Source organism: Prionailurus viverrinus, chromosome C1, assembly GCF_022837055.1.
Source record: "Prionailurus viverrinus isolate Anna chromosome C1, UM_Priviv_1.0, whole genome shotgun sequence".
Classification (NCBI taxonomy): Eukaryota; Metazoa; Chordata; class Mammalia; order Carnivora; family Felidae; genus Prionailurus; species Prionailurus viverrinus.
The window spans coordinates 178,040,821-178,067,834 of record NC_062568.1 but is presented as its reverse complement, the minus strand read 5'-3'; the positions used below and the strand labels follow the sequence as shown (position 1 = coordinate 178,067,834).

Below are 27,014 nucleotides of genomic sequence, written 5' to 3'. Positions count from 1 at the left end.
TAATTTGCTGGGGTTTTGATTGGAATTGTGTTGAATCCATAGATCAAGTTGGGAAGAGCTGACACCTTGACAATATTGAATCCCCTTATCTATGAATATGGAATCCCTCTCCATTTATGCAGTTCTTCTTTGATATCAAACATCAGAACTTTGTAGTTTTCCTCATTTAGATCTTACACATATTTTGTTGGATTTATAACTAAGTATTTCATTTTTGGGGAGTGGTAATGTGAATGGCAATAGGCTTTTAATTTATATTTCCACATGTTCATTGAGAGTATATAGTAAAATGTTGACTTTTGTAGATTAACCTTGTGTCCTGAATTTTTGCTGTAATAGCTTATTAGTTCTAGGATGTTTTCTGATTTTTTTTCAGATTTTCTCTATAGGCTATCATGTCTTCTGTGAACAAAGACAGTTTTATTTCTCCCTTCTCAATCTGTATACTTTTTATTTCCTTATCTTACTGCATTAGCTAGGACTTCCACTGCAACGTTGAAAAGCAGTGGTGAGGAGGTACCACATGGTGGGAGAGTTTCAAGTTTCTCACCATTAAGTATGATGACAACTGTAGGTTTTTTGTAAGTGTTCTTTATCAAATTGATGAACTTTTCCTTCTATTCCTAATTTGCTGAGTTTTTAAAATCATGAATGGGTTTTGGATTTTATCAAATACTTTTTTTGCATCTGTTAATATCATTTTTAAAATTTAAATGTTTTATTTATTTTTGAGAGAGCACAAGCTGGGGAGGGGCAGAGAGAGAGAGGGGGACAGAAGATCAAAGTAGGCTCTGCACTGAGAACAGTGAGCCTGATGCAGGGCTCAAACTCATGAATTGTGAGATCATGACCTGAGCTGAAGTCAGATGCTCAACTGACTAAGCCACCCAGGGGTCCCAATATGCTCATTTGATTTTGCTTCTTTAGCTTGTTGGTTTGATGGATTACACTGATTAATTTTCAAATGTTGAACCAGCCTTGCATACCTGGGAATAAATCCCCCCTTGTTATGGTGTATAATTTCTTTTATGCATTGTTGGCTTTCATTTGCTAATATTTGGGGGGGGGGGATTTTACATCTTTCATGAGAGAGATTGGTCTTTAGTTTTTGTCTTGTAATGTCTTTGCCTGGTTTTGGTATTAGGATAATTGTGGCTCATAGAGTAAGTTAAGTCCCCTCTGCTTCTGTCTTCTGGAGGAGATTGTGGAGTGCTGTTATAATTTCTTACTAAGTGTTTGATTGAGTACATCTGGGCCTGGTATTTTCTGTTTTGGAAGGTTATTAATTATTGATTACTTTCTTTAATAGAAGCCTAGTCGGATTGCCTGTTTGTTGCCAGAGCTTTGGTAGATTTTGATTTTTAAGGAATTGGTCTATTTAATCTAGGTTATCATATTTATGGACACAGGGCTGTTCACAGCATCGCTTTATTATCCTTTTAATGTCCATGGACTCTGTAATGATGTCTCTTGTTTAATTTTTCTTTAAAAAAAATTTTTTTTTAATGTTTATTACTTTTGAGAGAGAGAGAGACAGAGACAGAGAGCAAGCAGGGAAGGGGCAGAGAGAGAGGTAGACACAGAATCAGAAGCAAGCTCTAGGGGCCAGCACAGAGCCCGATGTGGGGCTCAAACTCATAGACCACAAGATTGTGACCTGAGCTGAAGTCGGCCGCTTAACCGACTAAACCATCCAGGTGCCCCTAATTTCTAATATTAGTGATTTCTGTCTTCTCTCTCTTTTTCTTAGCCTAGCTAGAGGTTTATCCATTTTGTTGGTCTTCTCAAAGAACCAGCTTTTAGTTTTGTTGATTTTTCTCTGTTGACTTCCTGTTTTCAATTTCATTAACCTCTTCTCAAGTATTTATTATTTCATCAGCTTACTTTAAACTTAATCTAGTTTCTTAAGGTGTAGGCTTAGATGATTAATTTTAGATCTTCTTTTCTAATATATGCATTTAAGGCTATGAATTTCTCTCAAAGCTGTATTTCATTGCATCTCACAAATTTTGGTAAGCTGTATTTTCATTTTCATTTAGTTGAAAATGTTTATCTTGAGATTTCTTCTCTGACTCATGTGTTATTTTGAAGTGTGTTTTTAATCTCCAAGTATTTTGCCATTTTCCACTTATCTTCTGTTATTGATTACTAGTTTGCTTCCATTGTGATCTAAAAGTAGACATTGTATGATTTCTGTTCTTTTAAATTTGTTAAGATGTGCTTTATGGTCCAGAATGTGGTCTATCTTTGTGAATGCTCCATGTGATCCTGAGAAGGATGTGTGTTCTGCTGTCATTGGATTAAGTAGTCTATACATGTCAGTTATGTCCAGTTGATTGGTGGTGCTGTAGAATTCAACTGTGTCCTTACGGATTCTCTGCCTGTGTATGTAGACATGAAACTGGTGAGTCATGGAATATACTGTGTAAATTTTTGGAATAAGATTAACAGGTCAGTGGGCATGTATGTTTATATGATGTTTGTTAAATATCATCTAATTTTCAATGAGTGTACTGGGATTTAGAGTATGACTTCCTTGAGGCTTTGGAGCAAGTCCCAGGATTCATTCCTCTTTACTCCCTAACACTTGCAGGCTCATCACTCAATCTCCCTTGAATCCACTAGGGCTAATTTCATCATCCCTTATTCCTGTTTATATCTGTCACTACAGGAATCCCCTGGCACCCTCCTTTCCTGTATGCTACATTCTTAATTCCTATAAATTCCAGAATATTCCTGTTTTGCCCCTTTTTCTCAACCCTCTGACTCTTGAAACCCTTCCAATGTACCTTCTGGAATTTATTATCAGCAAAATCTCCTATATGCTCAATCTTGTTCTTTAAAAAAAATTTTTTTAATGTTTATTTATTTTGGTGGGGGGGCACACTGAGAGTCCAAAACAGGCTCCCAGCTCTGAGCTATCAGCACAGAGCCTGACATGGGGCTCGAACCCAGGAGCCAGGAGATCACGACCTGAGCCAAAGTCAGATGCTTAACTGACTGAGCCACCCAGGTGCCCCTGCTCAATCTTGTTCTAGTGGAATCCTGTGGGAAAGGGAAAGGTTACAATAAGATTGTCCTACAACCCTCTCAAGTGTTAGCTTTTGCCTCTCCCATGGCCTTATAGCATTGGGCCTGAAAGGAAGAGAAGATGTCCTTATCTTTTCATTATTCTCTCTCTCTTTTTCTTAATGCCCCCAACCTTTTAATCTTATACCATTTAATTGTATCACTACCCATCAATGCACCTGTAGTTATCTTAGCTCTTGACTCACTATTACTCTTCAGTTCTAACTCCTGTTATTCTTGATGGTTTGAATACATTCGCTGATTTTTCAGTTCTTAGGACTTTTGGTTGTTTGAACTCTTGTTTTCTAGTGAGCTTCTTCTCCATAGTACCTCAGTTACTTGGACTGTTTTAAACTAATTTTAGTTTTATTCTTCCTACTGCTCTCTAAGCACTACCTCTAATCTTTCTACCTTGTGTCATCTAGAAACCTCATCCCCCAAAAAATCAGCATTTGATTCCAGGATCTCCAATCCTTGGGAATTTAAGTTTGGGATGCCTTCTAGACACTGATGGGGATGATTCGGTGGTATTAAGATGGAAAGTACCTGGAAGAGAACATAAGGAGCCAGCAAAATACCTACCCCACCTCTATGTCCAGTGATATAAAGGGATGTGTGACAGCCAACAGTTCTTATTTGAGAGAGCTGCAGGGGAAGCTGTGTGTCTTCATGGGGGCAGTCAAGTTTTCACCTAATTAAATATGTTAAGGGCTTTACTAAATATATGTCCAGGGTGTTTGGGAGTACAAAAGTAAGGATACTCTGGCAGTTGCAGAACCAGTGAGGAGACCATTGCCATTGTCAAGATGGAAGGGAGTGTTAGAAATGGAGAAAATATATGAATATGAGAAAATTTTATGAGATTAAATAAGTAGGAATTAGAGTTAGTTATCTCTAGATTTCCTGGTTGGGTGATTAATGAGTAATGATACCCTTAACTTAAATAAGGAGTACTGAAGAGTAGATGAAAGAGAAGGAAAAAGAAGATCCCAGAAACAAATGTATACATATATGGACACTTGATTTATGGTGAAAGTAACACTGGGCCAATTGTATACCATATGGAGACACTGAAAAATTTAACCCTCTTTTTTTTATTGTTTATTTTTGAGAGAGAGAGAGAGAGAGAGAGAGAGAGAGAGAGAGAGACAGAGTGCGAGCACGAGGGAAACAGGATCCAGAGCAGGGTCTCTGCTGATAATAGAGAGCCCTATGTGGGGCTCAAACCTATGATTGGTGAGATCATGATCTGAGCTGAAGTCAGATGCTGACTGAGCTACCCAGGTGCCCCAGATTTAACTCTTTCTTCACAGAAATCAATTCAGGTGAATTTTAGATTTTTTTTTTCTCAGTTTCATTAAGGTATAACTGATAAATACAATTGTAAGCTATTTAAAGTATACAACATGATTTGATATACATTAAATTGTAGGTTTAAATGGTGAAAGTCAAAACACTAAACTTTTAGAAAGTGTGCGGGAGAATATCTTAAAAGAGCATAAAGGGAATATTTTTTAAGAACATAAAGGAGAAGGATAATACATTTGACTACCTTAAAATTAAGACTTTGTAGTCATCAGAAAATATTGTGGGGGCACTTGGGTGGCTCAGTCAGGTAAGTATCTGACTCTTGGTTTCAGCTCATGTCATGGTCTCACAGTTCGTGAGTTGGAGTCCCATATAGGGCTCTGTACTGTGTGTGGGGTCTGCTTGGGATATTCTCTCTCTCTCTCTCTTTCTCTCTCTCTCTCTCTCTGCCCCTCCTTTGCTCTCTCTTTCTCTCTCAAAATAAATAAACTTAAAAAAAAGAAGATGATGATACTGTGAAAAAGCAAGCCACAAAGTGGAAGAAGATGTTATGATGCTTAAAACTGACAAAGGGCTTGCCTTGAGAATCTTTAAGAGAATTCCAGCAAATCAATAAAATAAAAAATAGCATGACTGAAAAACAGCTAAGAGACTTGAACAGGAATTAGTTAACAAAAGCAATACAAATGGCCAATAAATACATGAAAAGATACTTTAATCTCTTTAGTAATCATGGAAATGCAAAATAAAATTGCAATGAGACTCCATTATGTGGCCACCAAAAATGGCTTAAAGTGACAAAACCAAGTGTAAATAAGTATATGAAACAATGGTAATCCTACAACACTACTGGTGGAAATATAAATTGGTAGAACCATTTTATAAAAACAGTTTCACATTTTTTTCATATAAAGTTTTGTTTTTTATTAATTTTTTTTTTAACATTTATTTATTTTTGAGACAGAGAGAGACAGAACATGAACGGGGGAGGGTCAGAGAGAGAGGGAGACAGAATCTGAAACAGGCTCCGGGCTCTGAGCAGTCAGCACAGAGCCCGACGCGGGGCTCGAACTCACGGACCGTGAGATCATGACCTGAGCCAAAGTCGGACGCTTAACCGACTGAGCCACCCAGGCGCCCCTCATATAAAGTTTTAAAGATAGACAAAGTAGAACATGAGATGTCACTTACTTGTATAATTCCATTTCTTTTAAAAAAATTTTTTTTAATGTTTATTTATTTTGAGACAGAGAGAGACAGAGCAATGAACAAGGGAGGGGCAGAGAGAGAGGGAGACACAGAATCTGAAACAGGCTCCAGATTCTGAGCTGTCAGCACAGAGCCCAACGCGGGGCTCGAACTCACAGACCGTGAGATCATGACCTGAGCCGAAGTCGGACGCTTAACCGACTGAGCCACCCAGGCGCCCCTATATAATTCCATTTCTATGAAATGTCCAGGATAGGCAATTCCATAGAAACAGAAAGTAAATTAGTGGTTTGCCAGGGGCTTGATGGGAGAGGAGAATGAGTGATTGTTAACAGGGACAGTTTCCTTTTTGAGTGATAAAAATGTGCTGGAAGTAGATAGTGGTGATAGTTGTACAAGTTTGTGAATATACTAAAAACCACTAAACTGTACACTTTAAAAGGTTGGATTTTATAATGTATTAATTATTTCTCAGTTTTTTAAGCTGTATGAAAAAAACTCAAGTATTTAGAGATGCATACTTAGTTGATAAATCTGTAAAGAAATGATTGCCGTAAAAGTAAGGACAATGATGTTTAACCTGTATTGAGAAAGGGGAGGGACTTTGGAAAGATTATGTAAAGAGATTTTGGAAGATGGTATTGTTAACCTGGGTGGTATTTACATAGGAGCTTGCTATATGCTTACATTCCTTTATAACTAGTTAAACTGTGTAAGTGAAGGAACTGGTTCAAGGTCAACTGACTGTTCCCAGTTCTGTTTATATGTTTCATTATAACTTTGTTTCTCTGGGGTGGATGACTACTTGCCTTTGAACTACCTCCTCTGACTGCTAAACTGCTTGGTAAAGTTGAAAAAGCCTACTTTGTAGGCCGCTGGGCTTTCTGTCCTGACGAGATTTGCTTTTTTTTTTTTTTTTTTTTTTTTTGTCCTGTTGATCCATTTCTGGCTCTTTTTATGAAAGAGTTCTTCTCAATAATGTGATTGTTAAGAATTAAATTAGGGTAACCTGGGTGGCTCAGTTGGTTAAGCAGCCGACTTTGGTTCGGGTCATGATCTTGTAGTTCATGGGTTTGAGCCCTGTGTGAGGCTCTGTGCTGACAGCTCAGAGCCTGGAGCCTGCTTCAGATTCTGTGTGTGTCTCTCTCTGCCCCTCCCCCACTTGAGTGTGCGCGCGCCCCGCGCGCTCTCTCTGTCAAAAACAAACAAAAAATTTTAATGAAAGAATTAAATATTTTCTTCAAAATGTTAACATTCTAACATCTTAATTTTCTTATTTTGTAAAGTTTTTATTTAAATTCCAGTTACTGGGATACCTGGGAGGCTCAGTCAGTTAAGTACCCGACTCTTGATTTTGACTCAGGTCATGATCTGCGGGTCTTGAGATGAAGCCCTGCATCGGGCTCTGTACTGGGCTTGGAGCCTGCTTAACAGTCTCTCTCTCTACTGCTCATGCTCTCTCTTTTTTAAAAAAACAAAAAACAAAAAGTTTCAGTTAGTTAACATACAGTGTAATACTAGTTTCAGATATGCAGTATAGTGATTCAATACTTCCATACATCATTCAGTACTCATTGCAACAATTGCACCCCTTAATCCTCTATTTAACCCATCCCCCCACCCACCTCCCTTCTGGTAACTATCCATTCTCTATAGTTAAGAGCCTGTTTCTTGGTTTGCATCTCGCTGTCTCTTTTTTTTACCCCTTGCTCTTTGTTTTGTTTCTTAAATTCCACATGAGTGAAATCATATGGTGTTTGTCTATCACTTATTTCACTTAGCATAATACTCTCTAGCTCATCCATGTTGTTGCAGATGGCAAAAGTTCATTCTTTTTTATGGCCGAGTAATATTCCAGTGTGTGTGTTTGTGTGTGTATCTGACATTTTTATTCATTCATCAGTTGATGGACACTAAGGCTGTTTCTTTCTCCCCCCCCCCCCCCCGCCCCCGAACAGAGTATTTGGTATACTTTGTAAGAATAGAAAGAATGCAATAGGATTAGAATTTTATAATGTACATTAGATACTTTAAAGTATTACATTTTTCAAAGGTGTTTCCCCTATTTTCCTGTCTTTTCTATTTTCCTCACAGCCAGAAGCAGTAATTACTACTCTCCTGAGTAAGCTTCTCTGTTGTATTGAGCAGTAATTGTATCTTTATGTTTCAGGTCCTTAGCATCCCCCCAAACCCCTTTTCCTTTCACTGCATAGTCTCATTGCACTATTTCACGGTAACATTGTACTCTGCTCAAATTCAAAGAGCTTGAACAAAAGCTAGAGGCCCAAGGATTTCTGAGTACTGATTTAGTAGCAGTGCCTACTGGCACAAACCTTCTGTTTATTCATAACTGCAATAATAGAAATGAAAGCTACCTTAATGAAAAAGGAACACAGGAATGAGATCATTAAATATAACTGAACACATTTTATTATTTTTTTTAATGTTTATTTTTATTTTTGAGAGAGAGAGACAGAGAGACAGAGCACGAGTGGGGGAGGGGCAGAGAGAGAGAAGGAGACACAGAATCAGAAGCAGGCTCCAGGCTCTGAGCTGTCAGCACAGAGCCTGACGTGGGGCTTGAACTTACGGACTGCAAGATCATGACCTGAGCTGAAGTCGGACGCTTAACCTACTGAGCCACCCAGGCGCCCCACTAAACACATTTTAAATATAAATATCATGTATTTCCTGATTAGTATCGGGTAAGTATCTAAGCTACCTATCCCAAATCCTAGTCTCAGAAAAAGGTCAGAGACAATTACAAGCAAGGTGCTTCATATTATCACGTCCATTTTTAAAACAGTGAGATCCTTTAGAACAATCCCTTTAAGTCTTTATTTTTATCAGAGATTTCCTTTGGTCCTTTTGTTGGCAGTCCACTTATGTCTGCACCCTTGCAGTCTGCTTTACCTTTGTTTTTATCATGGGATTTTAGAAGAGCTTTTCTAGGCCACATGCGACTAACAAAGGGGGAAAGCAGAGGGCATATGTATGGCACCAGGAATTCTTTGTAGATCCAGAGCAGAACCATGACGCAGCAAGGGATGCACACCATCCTCCCAGGCTGGAGTTCCCACACCGCGACCACCAGTCCATGTGGAAAATCAGGCATCGGGTGCATGTAGCCCTTTGAATTCATATTTTTGTATTCTTTGTATAAATACCTAGCAGTGCAGTTACCAGATTGTAGGATAGTTCCATTTTTTAAAGTTTTTATTTAAATTCCAGTTAGTTAACATACAGTGTCATGGTAGTTTCAGATGTACAGTACAGTGATTCAGCACTTCTGTACAACACCTGGTGTTCATCACAAGTGCACTCCTTACACCCCATCATGCTTGTAACCCATCCCCACAACCATCTCCATTCTAACATCTTAATTTTCTCTCAAACCAAGACCAATTCAAATATTGATTTTATTCTGTTACAACCATCATATTAGTAATTTTGACTTTTTAAGGTAAAATGAATGTTGCAGAAGTAGAGAAAACCTAGGAAAAGTAGCACAAACTTTTTAGGCCATGGCATCTGGTGGTATAATAAACAATTTCTCTGGTCTTTATCTCAGGTTCCTGGTACAGAGCTTCTAGAAACCTTGGAACATCCTGAATGATAGGAGTGTCTTTGTTAGCTAATGGGGCAGTTCAACGTGGCCCTTTAGGTAGCTTCAAGATGGAGGCTTGGTCACCGGGAAGGAAGACCAATTGCATGTTTAGAAATTTAGAACTTTGGGCCATCCTGGGGAGGGAATTGGAGCCGGAGATTTAGTTCAGTTGTGCAGCCAATGATTTAATCAATTATATCTGTTTAGTGAGACCACAATAAAAACTGTAGATAGCAAGCTCAGAGTAGAACATTCTGGTTGGTGAACAATTTATGTGCCAGGAGGGCAACACACCCTGATTACATAAGAAGAGGGCACAGGAGCTCTGCATTCCTTCCCTGACCTTGCTCATGTGCATCCTTTATAATAAAACTGTAATAGTAAATATAACGCTTTCTGAGTTCTATGACTTGTTTTAGTGAATTATTGAATGTGGAGGGGGGAGCTGTAGAAACCTCTGAATTTATAGTCAATATGTCCACAGTACAGGTGGCTTTGCCACCTTCCTTCCCTGAAGATTTATAGTTGGTGTAGGAAGTGAGGCAGGCTTGAGGACCTTGCCCTATCTGTCAGATCTGCACTAACTCTGTGTGGTTAAATTTCAGTACACCCAGTTAGTGTCAGAATAGTACCTTTGAAAAGTCTATTGGAGCCTGGCCAGTTGGAAGGAATGCTTATTACAATGTTTATTATTTTGTCAGCTTTCAGATACTGGGAATCCATTATTATTTCCTTTTGAACTACAGAATTTTCTTGTGAGACATTACCATCACAGACACAGGCAAGGGGTTTTGGCTGTGTCCTGGCAACTACCCCACAACTTGCAAACCATTTCCTTACTTTGTTGGCCATATCTGATATTAAAGTGTTGATTTGTGAACCAGCTCTAAAAAGTTGTAATGAACAAATGCATAAACCTTAAAAACTGATAAATTAACAAGTATTTACCTTATTGACATGGGAATAAAGATGAACTAAACAGTGCCTTTAGTTATGACAGATGCCATCAAGGATTTAGAAATAGGCCAACAGAGGAGAAACAGAGGACATATTCAGTTTAAGACTTAGAAAAAGCCAGGATGCCTGGGTGGCTCAATCAGTTGAGCATCTATCTGACTCTTGATTTTGGCTCATGGTTTGTGAGATATTGGGCTCACAACATGTCGGGCTCTTCACTAACAGCACAGAGTCTGCTTGGGATTCTCTCTCTCCCCCTCTCTCTCTGCCCCTCATCCTCTAGTGCTCTCTCGCTGTCTTAAAAAAAAGAGAGAGAGAGAGAGAGAGAGAGAGAGAGAAAGCCTTTAATAAACTAATTCTGGGTGAATATATTCTGACTTTGTTATGGTCATATGGAGGCCCTAATCACCTTTCATTTGAGTTATTTGAAGAAACCCCTAACTCCTTTTTTCTTTCTACTCAGTTCATTCTAAATTTTGAAATTGGACATTTTCTTCCTAATGTATCACTTAGTACTTGTCATTCTACTACCTAGAATTTTTGAATAGCAACATTCTCCAAAGTGGTTCTCTAAAGAAATCCATTTGGGCATGAGGGGAAAATAATAAAACTTCTACTTATTTTTTACAATGAAAATTGAGAATTAAATCAGGTTTACCAGTACTAATATGGATTGACAATGGTACTACCCACATTAAACCCTGTGTCACAAAGTGTACATAATATGCCATGAACAGAGTTAAGCCCCTCTATACCCTCAGTCATCATTTCCCTTGATCATATTGTAACATATTGCAGCTTACAGGCGCATTCCCCCCCCCCCCGCCCCAGTTTTTGCTATTACTTAAGTCTCTGTTTTTAATTCCAGTATAGTTGACATACAGTATTATATTAGTTTCACCTATACAATGTGATTCAACAATTCTATCCATTACTCAATGCTCATCAGAATAAGTGTACTCTTAATCCCTTCACCTATTTCACCCATCTCCATCCCCGACCCTGGCAACCACCTGTTCTCTTACAGATGCATTTTCACAAAACTTTGTAATACAATATGGAGGGAACCTTTGAAATGGTTTGTGTAAGAAGGAAATTTACTGGTTGTCTTGTGGCAAATTAAAAGAATGGTCAAACTAAATGTTGTAGCAGTTTTACAAAATGTCAAGTGTTCCACATTTGGTGAACTTTCCTGTGCTAACAAGTGGTTTTGAGTAGTATGCTGCCTAGGAATTGGGGATGGAGGGTGGGCAACAGTGGCAGATACTCTTAGTCTATCCTTCAAGGTGAAGGTGACATGTAACAGTGAGTGAAAAAGTAGCTGCGTTTTGAAAGAAATTTGTGCCATGGAAAGAGTATTTTGAAAAATGAATTTTTGGATGTGTTCCCATCTGTATGTTATTTTGTTGACAAACTGATGCCACCTATTAAAACAGGTAAATCTACCTCATAAAAACATTGGAAATAACATGTTTCTCCTCTTCCAAGTGAAAGGTTTAATAGATTTTGAACCTATTTGTTAAAAATATAATAACATAAACGTTTCTATTCATCTTCAAGAGAAACTGCTTGTTACCACAAGAAGATAGAAATTTACCATCCTTTGGGTGGAATTGAAAAACAAGTATCACGATCTAATAAATAGAGCCAGTAATGGACTTCTTCCATTGGGAGCTATGTATCTTTGTGACATTTATTTTTCATCTATAATAAAACCAACTCACAAAATAAATTTAAAACTAAATTGCAAAAAGACCTAAAATTTCTAAAAATATGAACCATCTTCAATTGTACTAGACTCAGAATAAAAGGAGCAAAAAATTGTGTACCATGAATAAAATTTAACTTACAAAGTTTTTGTTTTAAAGTATATAATTTGATAAATTTTTAAATGTTTAAAATTTTATTTAAATCCAAATTGGTTAACATATAGTGTAATAATGAATTCAGGAATAGAATTTAGTGATTCATCACTTAAATATAACATCCAGTGCTCATCTCAGTAGTGGTCTCCTTAATGCTCATCACCCATTTAGCCCATTCCCCTACCCACCACCCCTCCAGCATCTCTCAGTTCTCTGTATTTAGGAGTCTCTCATGGCTTGTTTTCCTCTCTCTTTTTATTTTATTTTTCCTTCTCTTCCCCTATCTTCATCTGTTTTGTTTCTTAAATTCCACAAGTGAGTGAAACTATATGATACTTATCTTTCTCTGACTTATTTTGCATAGGATAATACACTCTAGTTCCATCTACGTTGTTGCAAATGACAAGATTTCATTCTTTTTGATTGCTGAGTAATATTCCTGTGTGTGTGTGTGTGTGTGTGTGTGTGTGTGTGTGTGTGTACACACATCTTTATCCATTCATCAGTTGATGGATGGACATCATTTGGGCTCTTTCCATAATTTGGCTCTTGTCAGTAGTGTTGCTGTAAACATTCAGGTGCATGTGTCCCTTTGAATCAGCATTTTTGTACCCTTTGGATAAATACCTAGTAATGCAATTACTGGGTCGTAGGGAGTTCTATTTTAAATTTTTTAATTTAATTTTTTTAATACTGTTTTCCAGAGTAGCTGCACCAGTTTGCATTTTTCCCCTTTCTCTGCATCCTCACCTGCATCTGTTGTTTCCTGAGTTGTTAATTTTAGCCATTCTGACAGGTGCAAGGTGGTATCTCATTGTGGTTTTAATTTGTATTTCCCTTATTATGAGTGATGTTGAGTGTCTTTTCATGTGTCTGTTAGCGATCTGGAAGTCTTCTTTGGAAAAGTGTCTATTCATGTCTTCTGCCCATTTCTTCACTGGTTTGTTTTTTGGGTGTTGAGTTTGATATGTTCTTTATATATTTTGAATACTAACCCTTTATCTGTTATGTCATTTGCAAGTATCTTTTCCCATTCTGTAGGTTGCCTTTTAGTTTTGCTCATTGTTTCCTTCACTGCACAAAAGGTTTTTCTCTTGATGAGGTCCCAGTAGTTAATTTTTACTTTTGTTTCCCTTGCTTCGGGAAACATGTCTAGTAAGAAGTTGCTGTGGCCAAGGTCAAAGAGGTTGTTGCCTGTTTTCTCCTCTAGAATTTTGATGGTTTCCTGTCTTATGTTTAGGTCTTTCATCTGTTTTGAGTTTATTTTTGTGTATGGTATAAGAAAGTGGTTGAGGTTCATCCTTCTACATGTTGCTGTCCAGTTTTCCCAATACCATTTGTTGAAGAGACTGTCCTTTTTTCCATTGGATATTCTTTCCTGTTTTGTCAAAGATTAGTTGGCCATATGTTTGTGGGTCCATTTCTGGGTTCTCTATTCTGTTCCATTGATCTGGGTGTATGTTTTTGTGCCGGGTGCCATACTGTCTTGATGATTACAGCTTTTTTTTTTTTTAATTAAAAAAAAATTTTTTTTGAGAGAGAGAGTGTGAGTGGGGGAGGGGCAGAGAGAGAGGGATACACAGCATCCAAAGCAGGCTCCAGGCTCTGAGCTAGCTGTCAGCACAGAGCCCGACATGGGGCTTGAACTCATGAACTGCGAGATCATGACTTGAGCTGAAGTTGGACGCTTAACTGACTGAGCCACCCATGTGCCCCAATGATTACAGCTTTTTTTTTTTTAATGTTTATTTATTTTTGACCGAGACAGAGCATGAGCCGGGGAGGTGCAGAGAGAGAGGGAAACACAGAATCTGAAACAGGCTCCAGGCTCTGAGCTGTCAGCACAGAGCCTGACGCAGGGCTCAAACTCACAGACCACGAGATCATGACCTGAGCCGAAGTCAGACACTCAACTGACTGAGCCACCCAGGCGCCCCTGATTACAGCTTTTTAATATAGCTTGAAGTCTGGAATTATGATGCTTCCAGCTTTGGTTTTCTTTTTTAACATTACTTTGGCTATTCAGGGTCTTTTCTGGTTCCATACAAATTTTAGGATTGTTTGTTCTAGCTCTGTGAAGAATGCTGGTGTTATTTTTATAGGGATTGCATTGGATATATAGATTTCTTTGGATAGTATCAACATTTTAACAGTATTTCTTCTTCCAATCCATGAACATGGAATGTTTTGCCATTTCTTTGTGTCTTCTTCAATTTCTTTCATAAACTTTCTATAGTTTTCAGCATATAGATCTTTCACCTCTTTAAGTTTGTTCCTAGGTATTTTATGGGTTTTGGTGCAATCGTAAATGGGATCAATTCTTTGATTTCTCTTTCTGCTGCTTTATTTTTGGTGTATAGGAAGGTCACAGATTTCTGTACATTGATTTTGTATCCTGAGACTGCTGAATTCATGTATCAGTTCTAGCAGTTTTTTGGTGGAGTCTTTTGGGTTTTCCACATAGAGTATCCTGTCATCTGCAAAGAGTGCAAGTTTTTCTTCTTCCTTTCCTATTTGAATACCTTTTGATAAATTTTGATATATATATATTCCTATGAAACCATCACCACAATCAAAATAGTGAAAATATCCATTATTGTCCAAAAGTTTCCTCCTGTCCTGTTATAATTCTTCCCATCTCCAGGCACCCACTGGTGTGCTTTCAACACTTATAGATTAATTTGACTTTTGTAGAATTTTATCTAAATGGAATCATACAGTGTGTTTTTTTGTCCACTTGTCCTTTGCATTTCCATATGAATTTTATTAAAAAAATTGTTTTTTAATATATATTTATTATTGAGAGAGAGTTACAGAGCATGAGCAGGGGAGGGGCAGAGAGAGAGGAAGACACAGAATCGGAAGCAGGTTCTAGGCTCTGAGCTGGCAGCACAGAGCCCGACGAGGGGCTCGAACTCACAAACTGCGAAATCCTGACCTGAGCTGACCTGCCACTCAACTGACTGAGCCACCCAGGCGCCCCTTCATATGAATTTTATTTTTAATTTATTTTAATTTATTTTTGAGAGAGGGAGCATGTGCACACATTGGGGGAGGGGCAGAGAGAGAGAAAGAGAGAGGAATCTTAAGCAGGTTCCATGCTCAGCACAGAGCCTGACGCAGGGCTTGATCCCACGACCCTGGGATCATGATTGGAGCTGGGATCATGATTGGACCAAAATCAAGAGTCGGCCTCTCAACCAAATGAGCAACCCAGGTGCCCCTCCATTATGAATTTTAAAATCAGCTTACCCAAAAGGTAGTTGATAGAAAAAGGTGGTGCATGAGTGAGGGCAGGGGGCATTAGGAAAATCCTGTGCCTTTTGCTCAATTTTACTATGAACCTAAAATGGCTCTAAAAAATAGTCTATTAAAAAAAAAAAGGCAGCTGAGGTTTTGATTGGGTTGTTCTGAACCTGTAGATCAATTAGGAAGAGAACTGACTTCTTAACAATATTGAATGTTTTTACACATGGTATATTTCTCCATTTATGTAGGCCATTATTAATTTCTCTTACCATTAAAAAAATATTTTAAATTTATTTTTAAAATTTATTATTGAAGTATAGTTGCATTAATGTTTTATTAGTTTCAGGTTTAAAACATAGTGACTCAACAATTCTGTACATTAACGCTCACCATAACTGAAGCCACCATCTGTCACCAAACAGCGTTATTATAGTATTAATGATATTCCCTGTGCTATACTTTTCATCTCCATAACTTACTTATAACTGGAAGTTTGTACCTCTTAATGCCTTTCTCTTAACGGTGTTTTATTATTTTTTTTAAATTTTTTTTTTCAACGTTTATTTATTTTTGGGACAGAGAGAGACAGAGCATGAATGGGGGAGGGGCAGAGAGAGAGGGAGACACAGAATCGGAAACAGGCTCCAGGCTCTGAGCCATCAGCCCAGAGCCTGACGCGGGGCTCGAACTCCCGGACCGCGAGATCGTGACCTGGCTGAAGTCGGACGCTTAACCGACTGCGCCACCCAGGTGCCCCTCTTAACAGTGTTTTATATAGCTCTTATACACCTTTTGACACATTTATCCCTAAGTATTCATGTTTTTATGCAATAAATGCTAGTGTTTTTATTTTCACTTCGTGATTACATAAAGTATAGCTATAAAAATAGCTAGCTATAGCTAGCAAATAGAAATATAATAGATTTTTGTATATTGTCCTTGTATCCTGTAGCCTTGCGAAATTCATATAAGTAATTTTATTATAGATTCTGTCAGATTTTCTAGACAATCACGTTGTCTATGAATAAATATTATTTTATTTCCTTTCTGATCTCACTGGTTATGCATATATACATATATACATAAATGTTAAAAAATGGTTGTTGGATTTTTATCAAGTGCTTTTTCTGTGTCTATTGGGATGATCATATAGTTTTTGTCAGCCTATTATTTTTTTTTTTTAAACGTTTATTTATTTTTGAGACAGAGAGAGACAGAGCATGAATGGGGGAGGGTCAGAGAGAGAGGGAGACACAGAATATGAAACAGGCTCCAGGCTCCGAGCTGTCAGCACAGAGCCCGACGCGGGGCTCGAACTCATGGACCGTGAGATCATGACCTGAGTCGAAGTCAGCCGCCTAACCGACTGAGCCACCCAGGCGCCCCTTGTCAGCCTATTATAATGGTGGGTTATATTGATTGATTTTTCCTTATTTTAACTAACTTGTATTCCTGGAATAAATATACTTGGTCATAATGTATTACCCTTTTCATAATTGTTGGATTTGATTTTCTGAAGTTTCATTAGGAATGTATGCATATAGGGGTACCCGGGTGGCTCAGTCAGTTAAGCATCTGACTCTTGATCTCAGCTCAGGCCATGATCTCACACTGGGTTCGAGCCCTGTGTCGGGCTCTGTGCTGGTGGCTCAGAGCCTACTTGGGATTCTCTGTCTCCCTTTCTCTCTACCTCTCCCCCATTTGTGTGCGTATGCTCTCTGTTAGGGTCAGGCGTAAGGCAGGGTAAAGATAGGAGTCAGAGGCTAAAAAATTTTAGCAAAGGCTTTATTTGGGAACTAAGGTCTCAGGCGAGGTTCAGTGACTCAGGGAGAGAGAGAGAGGAGTCAGGGAAGTCGAGCCCAGGTGTGGTGGGGTGGGGTTTTTAAGCTGCTGCGGTTCCAGGTTTAAGTCCGGGTGGGCCTTTTTCTCTTCCGATAGTGCTGTCACTCGGTGATTGGTTGACCTCCAATTCGTTCTGGCAGGCTACTAGGGGCTTTTAGTTGGGTTGCGCTGGCAAGATAGCCGTCCTCTACTTGGAACCTCTACTGTGGTTCTAAGGACATCCTAACACACTCTCTCTCTCTCTTTCAAAATAAATAAACTTAAAAAAAAAAAAAAGAATGGGGGTGCCTGGGTGGCTCAGTCAATTAAGAAAGATTTCCTTAACTGTTTGGTAGAATTTATCAGTAAGATATCGGAGATTGATGTTTTCCTTAATAGAGTCTTTAAATAAACTAAGAATGGAGTCTTTATCCATTCATCCATTGATGGACATTTGGGCTCTTTCCATACTTTGGCTCTTGTTGACAGTGCTGCTATAAACATGGGGGTGCATGTCCCCCTTTGAAACAGCATACCTGTATCCCTTGGATAAATACCTAGTAGTGCAATTGCTGGGTTTGTTATGCCCAGAATTCGTGATCCCCAAAGACCACTAGGGAGCCGAGTCTGATGTAAAACCAAAAGAGCCTTTATTCCAGCTAGCTCGAGCTCAATCCCCTACCTGCACCGAGGCAGCGGTGAGATACCGGGGAGAGAGAGTGAGTTTCAAAAGGACAAAGGTTTTATTGGGGCTTAGGGGCAGTTGGCAAGGTAATGGCTGTGGCCTCAGCCGATTGGCTGGGGAAGGGTCCGAGTCCTGTTAGGCAGGTGGGGGGGGGGGGGTTACTCAAGGGGAGGAGGTGTGGTCAAGGTGAAGGACACAGAACAAGATGGAGTCGGCCAGCGTGGGCCCGCCCTTTCAGGTTGTAGGGCAGTTCTGTTTTTAATTTTTTGAGGAAACTTCATACTGATTTCCAGAGTGACTGCACCAATTTGCATTCCCACCAGCAGTGCAAAAGAGATCCTCTCTATCCACATCCTCACCAACATCTGTTGTTGCCTGAGTTGTTAATGTTAGCCATTCTGACAGGTGTGAGGTGGTATCTCATTGTGGTTTTGATTTGTATTTCCCTGATGATGAGTGATGTTGAGCATTTTTTCATGTGCCGGTTGGCCATCACATGTCTTCTTTGGAGAAGTGTCTATTCATGTCTTTTGCCCATTTCTTCACTGGATTATTTGTTTTTGGGTGTTGAGTTTGATAAGTTCTTTATAGATTTTGGATACTAACCCTTTATTTGATATGTTGTTTGCAAATATCTTCTCCCATTCTGTTGGTTGCCTTTTAGTTTTGCTGAGTGTTTCCTTCATTGTGCAGAAGATTTTTATTTTGAGGAGGCCCCAGTAGTTCATTTTTACTTTTGTTTCCCTTGCCTCCGGAGATGTGTTGAGTAAGAAGTTGCTGCGGCCAAGATCAAAGAGGTTTTTGCCTTTCTCCTTGAGGATTCTGATGGCTTCCTGTCTTAAAATTAGGTCTTTCATCCATTTTGAGTTTATTTTTGTGTATGGTGTAAGAAAGTGGTCCAGATTCATTTTTCTGCATGTTGCTGTCCAGTTTTCCCAGCACCACGTGCTGAAGAGACTGTCTTTATTCCATTGGATATTCTTCCCTGCTTTGTCAAAGATTAGTTGGCCATACATTTGTGGGTCCATTTCTGGGTGCTCTATTCTGTTCCATTGATCTGAGTGTCTGTTTTTGTGCCATCTAAATATTTTAAGTAATCTCTACACCCAATGTGGGACCCTAATTCACAACCCTGAGATCAAGAGTCACATTGCTCCACTTACTAAGCCAGCCAGGTGTCCTGAGAGTGGCTTTACATAATCGTCGCAGAGGTGCTGTGTGGGGAAGTGAGTACAGAAGTGGGAGGCAGACAGAGATTGGCAGAGTAGTCAGCACATAATGGAGTATGGTACTTGGTTTGACATGGTCCTTTGTATAGAGACACATTGACAGCTTCTGCCATCTAGGAGCTTCTGAATACAACCCCCCAGGTGGGAGTTAGACCAGAGAAGTATGGCAGTCTTAGGTCCAAGAACTGTTGTAACTAGTGCAAAGGTAACCATAGTTTTTCAAACCTTCTGTCTGTAGGTTAGCAAGTTACAGGGGACATGTGAAAACTAATAAGGGAAAATGGAGTTAATTCCTATACTGTGAGGAAGTTGGGCATGCTTTACAGACTTGGCCCTTGTGTATGGTCTTTTTTAAGGAATGTTGCTATCCTAAGTCCTCACCAAAGAACTTAAGTTTCTCTTAAGCATGCATTTTTCTGGGTTAGCCTTGGATGCAGTGTGCGGAGATATATGTGCAAGAGACTTTTAGACCAGGAGTCCTGTTGCCCTTTGAGAAATGTTTGAGCATTTGGCCATGCCATCTGCACCAAATGAGTTCTTTAAGCTTTTGGAAAGTTGGGGTAACTTGACTAAGCAGATTGGAGCCTGAGGTGTTCCTAGGAGGGCAGGAAATTGACAAGTTGCCTCTGGAACTAGAATGGATGCCTGAGAGACATAGATGGTTACAGGCAACTTGGGAACAAGGAAGAAACCTCTGGACTACCAGACTTTTACAAAGAGAGAATCATTAAACTAATGGTAAGCCTGAAAACATAACTATATGAGTGCTAATTGCTGATACTAGGGGGAGATTTCTTCCCTAAAGGTTGTCACAGTCCTCAGAAACAGACCTCATATAGGCTTTCTTTTCCTTTTCCCACCCACAGGTAACAGTCCTTTGGATAGTCCCCGGAATTTCTCTCCAAATGCACCTGCTCACTTTTCCTTTGTTCCTGCCCGTAGGTAAGTTGATAGAAAACCTCCTCTGTGACAAACATGTATGGCATTTGCATGAATGTCAGTTAAATGTTGACTTCTTCCTTTGAGGTACTGCCCTTCAAGTGTGTTACCTGGGCAGTCAGCCATCAAAATTCCTTCCCTGCTTTCCTCACCCACGTCATAATCATCTTGTTCACGTTTTGCTTTCTAAAAAGCCCTAGTATTTGCATTTAGTTTGAATGGACAAGTAGGTATAAGAAGTGTGGATTTATTTTTACAATCCTGAACACAAGTCTCTGGTTTCCTGAGGATATGTTCCAAAACATTATACTCTTGACTGAGAGCTATCCTAGTGTGATCAATGAGAAAATGGCCTCTCCTCTCAGAGGGACCCAAGGTTTTACTCTTACTCCTCTTACTCAGCTAATTCTGAGGAGCTGAAAGGATCTTTCCTGGGGGATAAAGAGATTACAGAGTCTTCACTTACCCTCTCATGAATTTAGAAAGATTTGTTGCATTAAAAGGCCATGCTTATATTCCTCCTGGCATTTCACCCTCTGGATGTGATACAAACTTATTCCTGGAAGTGGTAGCAATCCTGACAGCCCAGCCCATTGTCAGGGCCTCTTGAGAAGTACTGAGCTGATTGAGATGAGTTCATCCAAACTACATACCATGGTTCCATATAAAATGGAAAAAGCCTTACTTTTCAAAAATTTTTCTAAAATTCTTTCTTGGCAGAGTTCATGTTCTCTGGTTTTATTTTTTATTTTTAAAAGTATTTTTGGTTAGAATCAGCATTTGGCATTAAGTCCTCCAGAAAAATCATGGCTCCAGATTTGGAACCTTTAGTGGACACAGAATGATATTTGCAGCTTGAGGCCAGAGCAGTTTCTTTTTTTTTTTTTTTTTTTTTTCTTCAACGTTTTTATTTATTTTTGGGACAGAGAGAGACAGAGCATGAACGGGGGAGGGGCAGAGAGAGAGGGAGACACAGAATCGGAAACAGGCTCCAGGCTCTGAGCTGATGGCTCAGAGCCCGACGCGGGGCTCGAACTCACGGACCGCGAGATCATGACCTGGCTGAAGTCGGACGCTTAACCGACTGCGCCACCCAGGCGCCCCGAGGCCAGAGCAGTTTCTATACTTAGACTCCTTTTTAAAAAGAGATAATAGAAAAAGAGCACATTCTTCGAAACAGCATTAACTCACCATTCAAATGAGGACCGAGAAGAAATCCACCCCTTTCCTCTCCATGATTCTCTATAGCTGAAAAGGACATGGATAGGTTGGGAAAAATGGATAGCTGACTTGGGTGCTCCTCCTGACCCAGTTGCCTTATTCAAAACAAATATCTGTTTGTCCTATGGACAGATCTCTCCTACCTTGTGTAACTTAAAATTAGTTACCCAGGCATCTATTTAGGAGCATTTCCAGTATAGTAATATGCTGGATTGATGCATTTGTTTTCCTAGTCCAGCTGGAAAGTGTTTCTTACCCCAGACTTCCTATCTTGTGTGTGAACTGTAGCCTCAGATTACATCTGTGCTGAGACAGCAAGATCTGTGACCAATCTCTTTAAGTGGTATTGAGTCATTTCTCGTTCATTCAGTAAATATTTACTGAGCATCCAGTATCCCCAGGCACTATGCTGGGTAACTAGTTATATAGTGGTAACAAAATAACCATAAAAAACAAACAAAAAAACCCACACCATAGTGCCTACTTTCTTGAAACTTAGTAGACTTAATAGAGTCTGTGCACCTGTTGTTCCCTTTGCAAGGAATGCTGTTTTCTCAGATCTTCACTTTGTTAACTCTTTCTTGTCTTTCATTTCTCATCTTAAATGTCAATTTATCAAGGAAGCCTTCACTAACCATGCAATATAAAGGAGCCCACTCATTTTCCATCATATCATCTAGTTTATTTTCAAACAAGTACTTTTCAATACCTGGTATTTTCTTATGTGCTTGTTTTCTATCTCTTCTCAACCAGAATAAAAGTATCTTTAATAGAGATGCCTTAATATGTTGAAAGCTGTGTCTCCTGGTGTATAATAAGTACTCACTCAGCTCTTATTGTTTGAATGAGTGATGGGGAAGAATAATGAACAAGCAAACATTTATAAACTGTGATAAGCAACATGAGAGGAAAGAACATGATGCTGCATGAAAGCATAGGAAGGGAATGGGGCTGAAGAATATATACGGGGTGGTCATGTAAGGCCTTTCTGAAGGGGTCTGACTTTCAAAGTAAGACCTGAAGGATAAGAAGGAGCCTGCATGTTGAAAGTGAGAACATGGGTGTAGACCATTTTAGGCAGAAGGAATAACATGTTCCATTGGTGCCCTTGACTCTGCTTCATTATCTGGGCTTTAGGAGTAGGATCAGCTAGGGGATTTCTGGGCCTGGTATTACCACTGAGATCCAAATAGTTCTGTGCTGGGTGGCATAAAGTTTGAGTCATGTGCATGGAACATGGAACTCTGGGCTATCCCCATAATAGGACATAGTAGGAAAAGCAGCTAGGTTTTGGTAGGGGTGGAGAAGGGGACTTCAACCCTGCAAACAGGGTACTCAGAAATTGTTTTTGCTAGGTTGCTAAGGTCTGACTTGAGCCTTGTAGGACCACATGGGTTTGCAATATCACACAAAACACAGATTTGATGAAATGCTAAGGATAGGTCTATCAATCCTACAATTTCACTTCAAACTTCCACACATTCCTAAACAAAGTTTGCCCCTGCCAAGCATGACCCAGTGCCAGGGGTCAAACAGATCAATCTCTCTGGTTCCATATGATTCTCATTATAATATATGTCTTTTCACTACAGCCATGGCCACAGAGCAGACAGGTAATAGTGGACTTGATGGGGAGAGGGACTGGGGAACTGCTATGCATGGCCAGACAATATGGTTTTTGATGTTGTGCTTGGTGAGAACTGGTTGTGATGAGTCTTTCTGACTGTGGGTATGAACATTTGGCCTTTCATATCTAGCACAGAGGCCCTAAGGGAACCCCCTGCTGGAACCAAGGCTCAGAGCCCATACACTTAGGGGCAAGAATTGCTGAATAATTCCAAGTTTCTGAGCCTAGGAACAAGTCACCCTCATTCCCACAAATTTCCTCAGTCACCGAATGAGATGACTAGGCAGAGGAGATGGAGGCATCCTGTAGTGGCATTTCTTTCTGACTGTGGTAGCCCTTGCTCTTCAGATTACAGAAAATGGCTGCCCTGCAGTTTGTTTGCATTTCTATCTAAAGAAGGAAAAACGATCTGTGAAAAAGTCTATTTGACAAGGGTTTGGGAAATTCCTCGCTGAATTAGACTAATACTGTCTTTGGTGAGCTCTGTTTTCCTGGAACTGACTTGCTTTCTTGTGTAGAGCTCTTGGGACCCAACAAAGAGGTCAGAGAGAACATCATGTTAGGCAGCCTCCTGGACATTTCTTTGCCTCAGAGACTAGGTTCCAGCAGAACTAGCTGCCTGGGTGGCATGAAGTTTGAATCAGGTGCATGTGGCATGGAACCCTGGACTGTCCCCTTGCAGAATATAGTAGGAAAAGCTGCTGAGTATTGGTGGGGGTGGAGAGGAATGCTTCAAAAGGGAAAGACCTGGCAAGATTGAGTCCTCTTTTTTCTCCTTTCTCTCCCTGCTTCTCCCCACTCCCCTTAACTGTGAAGTCTGGACTAAATCACCCAAATTCCTGGACCTTCGTGTTTTCTCAAAGATTGAGGGTATTTAACTTCTAAATGTCTTCCATTGCTAATGTTCTAAGGTTCTGTGGGAGCAGAAATTTTCTCCATCTTCACCCAGACTAGGCTATCCCCCCAGGCTTCATAAGAAAAAACACTTATTGAACAGCACATCCCATAGTCCAGGAAAGAATCACTTGTCCATGTAATAAAAGCTTCAAACCAGATACCTGCTTGCTCTTTCTCCTCCACAGCAAAGCAGATAAGTGGTTCTCTGTGATGAGAGCTTTGAGGTGCATCCTCTCAAGAGCAGCAGGAAGCCCACTCCAAAATCTTATACACAGCCAAGGTTGTGCCACCTCACTCTTCTTTCATGAGGTTACTGTCACTCTTTACAAACATTCTCAAAGACTGGTTTTATAGGCCCTAATGGATCTTAAGTAACCTTGGACTGTTTGCCAATGATTAATTCATACTCAGACACAGATGGTGATCCACTTCTTCCTCATCAACCCAGTGGCCTGGGAAGACCAAAGAGCCTTTCACATGGAGTCCTCGGAAAAAGGAATAGCTGCATTTCAGTGGCAGTTCTCTCCTTGTGGTGATGCCTTTAGCTGGAGCCCTCTGTCATTGCTTCTCTAAAAGTAAATAGGTTGAGAGTATAAAGATTTTTATTTCAGAACCGCAGTATTATATACCAGATGTTCTTATTCAAAGTCACAGACTTCTTTTTAGTCAGAGATGTTTGTCTTTGCAGTGGAAAACACACAACCATAGGCCCCATGTCGGAGAGAGACATGAAGGCATGTACTAGACCAAGCAGTACTGTGTAGAGACCAAGAAGAGCCTACCAGTGAACCAGCTGCCCAAAAAATGCTAATGGAAAGACAGGCAGGTCCAGGGCTCAGGGTGGGGTCCTGTGGAAACTGCCTAATATTCTTAATCTTACATAGGACTGATGGACGGCGCTGGTCTTTGGCCTCTTTGCCCTCTTCAGGCTATGGAACCAACACTCCTAGCTCTACTGTCTCAGTAAGTAGCCAAATCTGTGGCTCTACCTCCATCACCCCAAGGAAGTACTTCCCTATAGATTATTGCTGCCTGTCCTTAAAGTGTGCTGCAAAGTGATTCTCAGTTTTCCCACCAAAGCCTAACTCAGGTTGTTTGGGATGAGGCTCAGTGGGGCAGTGGTGGCCCTTAACAGCTATAGCCAAATCCATTAAACACCTTTGGAAAGAACTAACCAGCATGCTCTCTGGGCATCAATTTTTCCTAGTTGAGTTAGAGGAGGGCTTGAGGATGGACTTTTGCTTTGCCAGACATGGGGGATCCTAAGCAAGAATCTTCCCCCAACTTATTTCTAGACCTGCAACCAAGAGCAGATAGACCCTCCCATGTCCCAAAGGCCTGGTGGACCATCCTTCTCCTCTTTCACCTTTTCCTTTCAAAAAGAAAGGAAGGATGATATTTTATATTGAAGTTTGATATATATCAGCAAAAAAAGCTAAGCCTGTCTCTAAAACTTCTAGTTATATTTCTTTTAGAGAAGGTTTAGCCTAAAACACAACAGATGTCATAATTGCTGCTGTGCACAATTGACGGTGAAATGAGTCTTCCTCATTGAGCAAGTTTTAATTGAAGCCAGGATGACAAGGTTGGCAAACTTTTTCTGTTAAGAGCCAAATAGTAAGTATTATAGGCTTTGCAGGCTGGATTGGGCAGTAGGCTGGATGACCCATTCCCCATGTCTTCCGCCATTCTTCAGGTCTTCCTAGGCAGTTTTGACATTCATGAATACCAAGCAGGTAAAAGGAGTATCATTTCCTCCCTTGACCTAGATGTTTCTCATAAATTAATCCAAAGATCTCACTGGTCTTTTAGCAGCAGTTAAGCTTTAGATCTCTGCCTGGTAAATATCCCTTTCCCTATAACCCTTTACTCAGATGATGATTTTTTAACCTAAGGCAAGATAAAGATACATATGACATATACCTGTTCAATAAATTTTAATAGACTCAACCCATGGCTGCAGCTTATTTTATTGGGATACTTTAAAAAACCAATTTTACTTCATCTTAGTGGCAGTTGGGTGAAGATACTTTTTGCGATTTCTATCCAAACTATTTCCAAAAATGTGGCCAAGACAGAGCCCTGTGGAGACCTCCCACTAGCTATTTACAGCTTCATGTGATAGCATTCCATGACAGAAGCCTATGCCGGTAGCTCAAAAAAAGTTCTGATTTTTCACTTGGTGTTGAGGCTTACTTGTGGCAACAATTTCCTCAGTGTGGTGCTGCAGCTTTGACTCTAAATGGATTTAGATATTTGAACCCCAGATTCTTCATCAGTTGGTGAACGGAAATGGTGAGTCAATGGTGTTAGATCTGCCTGCTCCCTTGTCAGGAAAGGGGGACTTCACTGATTCTGGTGCTTCATAGGGCTGTCACAGCAGTTGCTGCATCTGGTGGGATTCCTGTCGTAGCACGGCTCGCTCCCTCAAAGGTCTGTTATGGTTGGCAGTGGGCTCTTGTCTGGAATCTCAGTCATTGGGCCATGTTTGGAATTCTTAATTGTTTTCGAGTCAGCTCCTAGTATCTTGGCTTCCTCAGGACTAAAGGCTCTGAAGGAGTAGAGAGGGGAATCCTACACAGTGGAGACTAAAAGGAACAAAGCAAAGAAGGCCTGATTTTGGTTACCTTTGGGTTCACATTGGGAAGTTCTCTCTGTTCCTGGACTGCACTTAGACATGCCTATAATGCTGTTTTTTAATGTTTTTCCCTTTAGTCATCATGTTCCTCACAGGAAAAGCTTCACCAGTTGCCCTTCCAGCCTACAGCTGATGAGCTGCACTTTTTGACGAAACATTTCAGCACAGAGAGTGTACCAGATGAGGAGGGACGGCAGTCCCCAGCCATGCGGCCCCGTTCTCGCAGCCTCAGGTAAGGAGTCCTCTCTGCCTGCTACCCCAGTACCAATGGAACTCAGCCTGTTTCCACAGCATAGGAATTGGCAGATGTTCTATAAAGGGCAAGATAGTAAATAATTTAGGCTTTGTAGGCCATACAGTCCCTGTGGCAACTAGTTAACCCTACTCTTGTAGTGCGAAAGCACCCACAGACATTCTGTAAACTTTATTTACAAAAACAGGCAGCGGGCCAGATTTGGTCTGTGGGCCATAGTTTGCCAACCCCTGGCACAGCACCTTGGCACAGCTCAAATGAGTTATGTCCAGTGACACTCAAGCATATCTGATGATGCTGTCGAGTGGTCCCTCTCTTTTTCCCTTTGAAAGTAGTTAGCCATAGAGGGCTGCCTGGGTGACTCAGTTGGTTAAGCATCCAACTTCAGCTCAGGTCATGATCTCGTGGTTCATGAATTTGAGCCCCGTGTCAGCCTCTGT

The 27,014-nt window shown here is 40.2% G+C and overlaps 2 protein-coding genes across 6 annotated transcripts in view; one reads left to right on the top strand and one right to left on the bottom strand.

Annotated features, from left to right (window-relative positions):
• The window catches only part of MAST2 (microtubule associated serine/threonine kinase 2), a 220,881-nt gene that overhangs the window by 167,341 nt on the left and 26,526 nt on the right, over positions 1 to 27,014 (top strand). For 3 of the 5 annotated variants that reach the window (XM_047869667.1, XM_047869663.1, XM_047869665.1), the window contains exons 6-9: positions 19,866 to 19,941; positions 22,752 to 22,772; positions 24,568 to 24,646; positions 26,399 to 26,553. In XM_047869667.1, coding sequence (XP_047725623.1) covers positions 19,866 to 19,941; positions 22,752 to 22,772; positions 24,568 to 24,646; positions 26,399 to 26,553 — 331 coding nt within the window. The remainder of the gene's footprint in view (positions 1 to 19,865; positions 19,942 to 22,751; positions 22,773 to 24,567; positions 24,647 to 26,398; positions 26,554 to 27,014) is intronic. The other 2 variants (XM_047869664.1, XM_047869666.1) reach the window with 1 other exon arrangement.
• On the bottom strand, positions 8,402 to 8,644 carry LOC125172881 (UPF0729 protein C18orf32 homolog). Its single transcript, XM_047871482.1, has one exon. It carries the CDS (start codon positions 8,642 to 8,644, stop codon positions 8,402 to 8,404), a length of 243 nt encoding a protein of 80 aa, XP_047727438.1.